Source organism: Musca autumnalis, unplaced genomic scaffold (genome assembly GCF_047663935.1).
Source record: "Musca autumnalis isolate F117 unplaced genomic scaffold, ASM4766393v1 scaffold_3, whole genome shotgun sequence".
Lineage (NCBI taxonomy): Eukaryota > Metazoa > Arthropoda > Insecta > Diptera > Muscidae > Musca > Musca autumnalis.
This window is the reverse complement of record NW_027411866.1, coordinates 206,214,879-206,218,330: the sequence shown is the minus strand read 5'-3', so window position 1 is coordinate 206,218,330 and position 3,452 is coordinate 206,214,879. Positions and strand designations below refer to the sequence as shown.

At 35.8% G+C, this 3,452-nt stretch overlaps 1 protein-coding gene across 1 annotated transcript; it reads left to right on the top strand.

Annotated features, from left to right (window-relative positions):
* The first annotated feature begins 206 nt into the window (after nt 1–206).
* U3-55K (U3 small nuclear riboprotein factor 55K) lies at nt 207–3,047 on the top strand. The gene is made up of 5 exons (XM_073972744.1): nt 207–431; nt 504–1,306; nt 2,138–2,332; nt 2,408–2,544; nt 2,611–3,047. The coding sequence occupies exons 1-5, from the start codon at nt 378–380 to the stop codon at nt 2,883–2,885; spliced, it is 1,464 nt and encodes a 487-aa protein (XP_073828845.1). The 5' UTR covers nt 207–377; the 3' UTR covers nt 2,886–3,047.
* The last annotated feature ends 405 nt before the right edge of the window (nt 3,048–3,452 follow it).

Here is a 3,452-nt window from a genome sequence, read left to right as displayed (position 1 = left end):
CGACTTGGCAACATAAGATGTCAAAATTTGACATCAATTCAATGCAATTGACACATTATGTTACCATCAGCTGGCATGATAATGCTACCTGTATTATTGTACCATGAATGTATTTCTTGTCCAAACAAATTTCCAACAGGGTTGTTTGTTATCATTTTCGTGTGTATGACGACAAAAACAAATTTGCTGTCAGTTTACAAAACACAGAGAGCGAGTAAAACTGAGAACTGTCAAACTTCTTTCACGTGTATTTTAAACGGAAAACACTTCTAAAAAACTACCCAAAAACTCTTTATTAAAAAAGCAAATTATTAAATAAAATTTCACATTATACCAGAATCTGTTCCTACAAAAACATTGTGCAGTAAGAGTGGAATATGTCTTCATCGTTTTTCCTAAAGAAAGAACCTAAAAACAACAAGAAACGAAAGGTATGTTTTCATCAACCAATGCAACAGTTTGGGTTTGTTTAATGTCAACGTTTATTTTTTCCCCCAATTTAGTTCCAAGGTGGTGGTGCTGGCGCCAAAGGTAAAGGCAAAGATAAAGCAAACGAAACTCCTGCCAAGAAACGACCACAAAAAGATGATGAAGAAATTGCCAGTGATAGTGAATATGAAAGTGGCCTAGACGGAGAGGGTGCAGCAAATTTGGTTTTCTCTTCAGATGAGGCCGAAGAGGAGACACCACAAGACAAAAGATTACGCTTGGCCAAACAATATCTGGAAGAAATTGAAAAACAGGAGGCCGATAAAGCAGAAGATCGTGAATTACATGACCATGTTGCACATCGCCTGCAAACAGAATACTTGGATAGTGTGGGAAAGTTGAGAAAAAATATTGCCGGATCTATAGAAGGCTATGACGCAGAGAATATTGTCAAACTGAAACATAAAAAGCAACATTTGCCCTTGTGTTCCTTGGCCTTATCTCCAGATGGTGAATATCTGTTTTCTGGAGCAAAGACACAATTTGTTTTAAAATGGAATTTAAAGACATTACGTGTCGAAGGTTCTTTCAATGTCCAGCCGTATAATGAAGATAAAAACACAGAGATTAAACGTAGATCCCATGTCATTGCCTTGTGTATATCCTCCGATTTTCGTTATTTAGCTTTAGCTGATGGTGGTCATACCATCCAGATATGGTGTCCCAAAGAGTTGAAACATTTAAAAACCTTCCATGGTCATCGAGATGTTGTAACATCATTGGTCTTTCGCAGAGATACCCATGAATTGTATTCAGCTTCACGTGATAGATCAGTGAAAATATGGTCATTGGATGAAATGGCATATGTTGAGAGTTTGTAAGTTGAGATTTTGTTTCTCTATTAAAAATGGTCTTCCTCTTAAAAAAGTGTCTTTGGCATTCGAAATGAGGAGGTCTTTGGTCTTCCATTTAAAAAGCCCACCATCAATTAATCACCTATATTTTGTATTCTACTTAATGAGTGGAGCAATCGTTCATATTCCATATACATAAATATGACTTTATGAGCGATAACAGCCACGGTCGAAAATGAATGTGATAAAATGGGTCCGGTTAGGCTCGGACTGAAAGAGAGTTTGTGAAAATTCTCCAGCTAAAGACGTTCAACAGAAGGCAAAAAATTCAAGAAAAAAATTCAAGTTGAAGTCAAATCTAAACTTAATGCGCTAAAGGGGTGCCTCCTCTACAGTCGAAAATGAGCCTCATCGAAAAATGGGTACCGTATCACACCAATCTTAAATAATAACATAATAATTGTTTCACAAACATCCCAAAAGGGACAACGCTTAATGATATGGTCTTCCTTCGGGTACCTCCCACACAAAATCTCGGTATTTTTACGCCTAAAATCAGTGTAAGACGACTCTTCGCATCGTGTTTAATTATTTGCAGCAAATAATTCTCATGGTTCTTATTACAACAGTACATTTTTTTCTTGGGGTCCAAGATATGGGCCAACAATGAATGTCTTGCATTTCCATTCCATCTGCATTTAGGTCCAATTCTACTGCTACTCGATTTTTTCTTTTCGAAGTCATAGACTGATGCGCTCTCAAGAAAGCCAAGTGACTTTTTACTTGACCTCCAATCTAATCTTCTATGTTCATGTTTTGTGTACAATTTAATTTATTAAATTTCTGTTTTTAAGATTTGGTCATCAGGCTCCAGTAACTGGCATTGATGCACTATCCCGGGAACGTGCAGTTACCTCAGGTTCTGATTGTACTTTGAGAATTTGGAAAATCACCGAAGAGTCTCAATTGATATACAATGGACACAGAGACAGCATTGAGGCTGTTAAATTTCTGAATGATGAAAATTTCATATCATGTGGGACAGATGGGTAAGGTTATGATTTTTAACAAGCCCTGAAGAAAAAAACCCAACTTTAACCACAACCTCTCCCCTATCATTTTAGTTCCCTTGGCCTATGGAATGCACTGAAAAAGAAACCTCTACATACCTCAAATCTTGTACATGGTGTACAGGCAAATGGTGAAGCTAATTGGATTACAGCCATAGCATGTGTAGTTAACACAGATCTAGTGGCGTCTGGTAAGTACAAAACCCCGAAAATATCTTATAAAATAAAACGTAATTAATCTCACCCCTATTTCCCAGGTTCCTGTGATGGCTACATACGCCTCTGGCACTGTGTGGAAAATTATCGCAAACTCAAACCCCTGCTAGAAATTCCTGTCAATGGTTTTATAAATAGTTTAGCTTTTAATGCCGATGGTACAAAATTGTATGCCGCTGTGGGTCAAGAACATCGTTGGGGTCGTTGGTGGCGTTTAACAGATGCTAAAAATCACATTGTAGTTATTGATTTATTGAGAGCTTCAACAGCCGGTGAAGAATCGACGGCGCCTCGTAAGAAAACTAAAAAATTGTAGTAATTTATTTAGGATTTTTTTTTTTCAATTAGAAATGTTAAGTTGTTTTTATGCAAAAAAACGAAATTAATTTGAATATTAAAATAATGCTTGTAGCATTAAAGTTGTGAGAACCAATGTTTTATAAATAAAAAATAATATTTTTTGTATTATAAGCAGAAATAATTCTTTATACAATAATTATCTTTATTTCTTTGTCGACAACAACCAAAAGATGTCTTGGAGACATATTCATAGCGATTATGAATCTTCACGTAGGGAGCTACTCACAAGTGAGTTGCAGTTCACTTTCACCTGCTCGAGCTATTATGATTGAGCAGGGAGGAGCACAAAAGTGAACAAGGGTTGACAAGTCGGAAAATGGAAAATAATGGCGCGACTTGTGAACCCTTGAAATAATAATTTGTGTTGCCATACCGTCATTTTTTGCACAAATAACTTTGAGATTAATTAATTCTTATTTTTTGTATAAAAAATAAATAAATTTTCAAATTAATAAACATTTCTAGCAAGAAAAATGTCAGTTATTAACAATCCACTGTAAAAGAACATGGATATTGGTAAAAG

Coding starts and splice junctions, on each gene's coding strand:
- U3-55K (XM_073972744.1), top strand. CDS start 378: ATGTCTTCATCGTTTTTCCTAAAGAAAGAACCTAAAAACAACAAGAAA. Junction 432..503: donor AAAACAACAAGAAACGAAAG/GTATGTTTTCAT, acceptor CCCCCAATTTAG/TTCCAAGGTGGTGGTGCTGG. Junction 2,333..2,407: donor ATATCATGTGGGACAGATGG/GTAAGGTTATGA, acceptor CTATCATTTTAG/TTCCCTTGGCCTATGGAATG.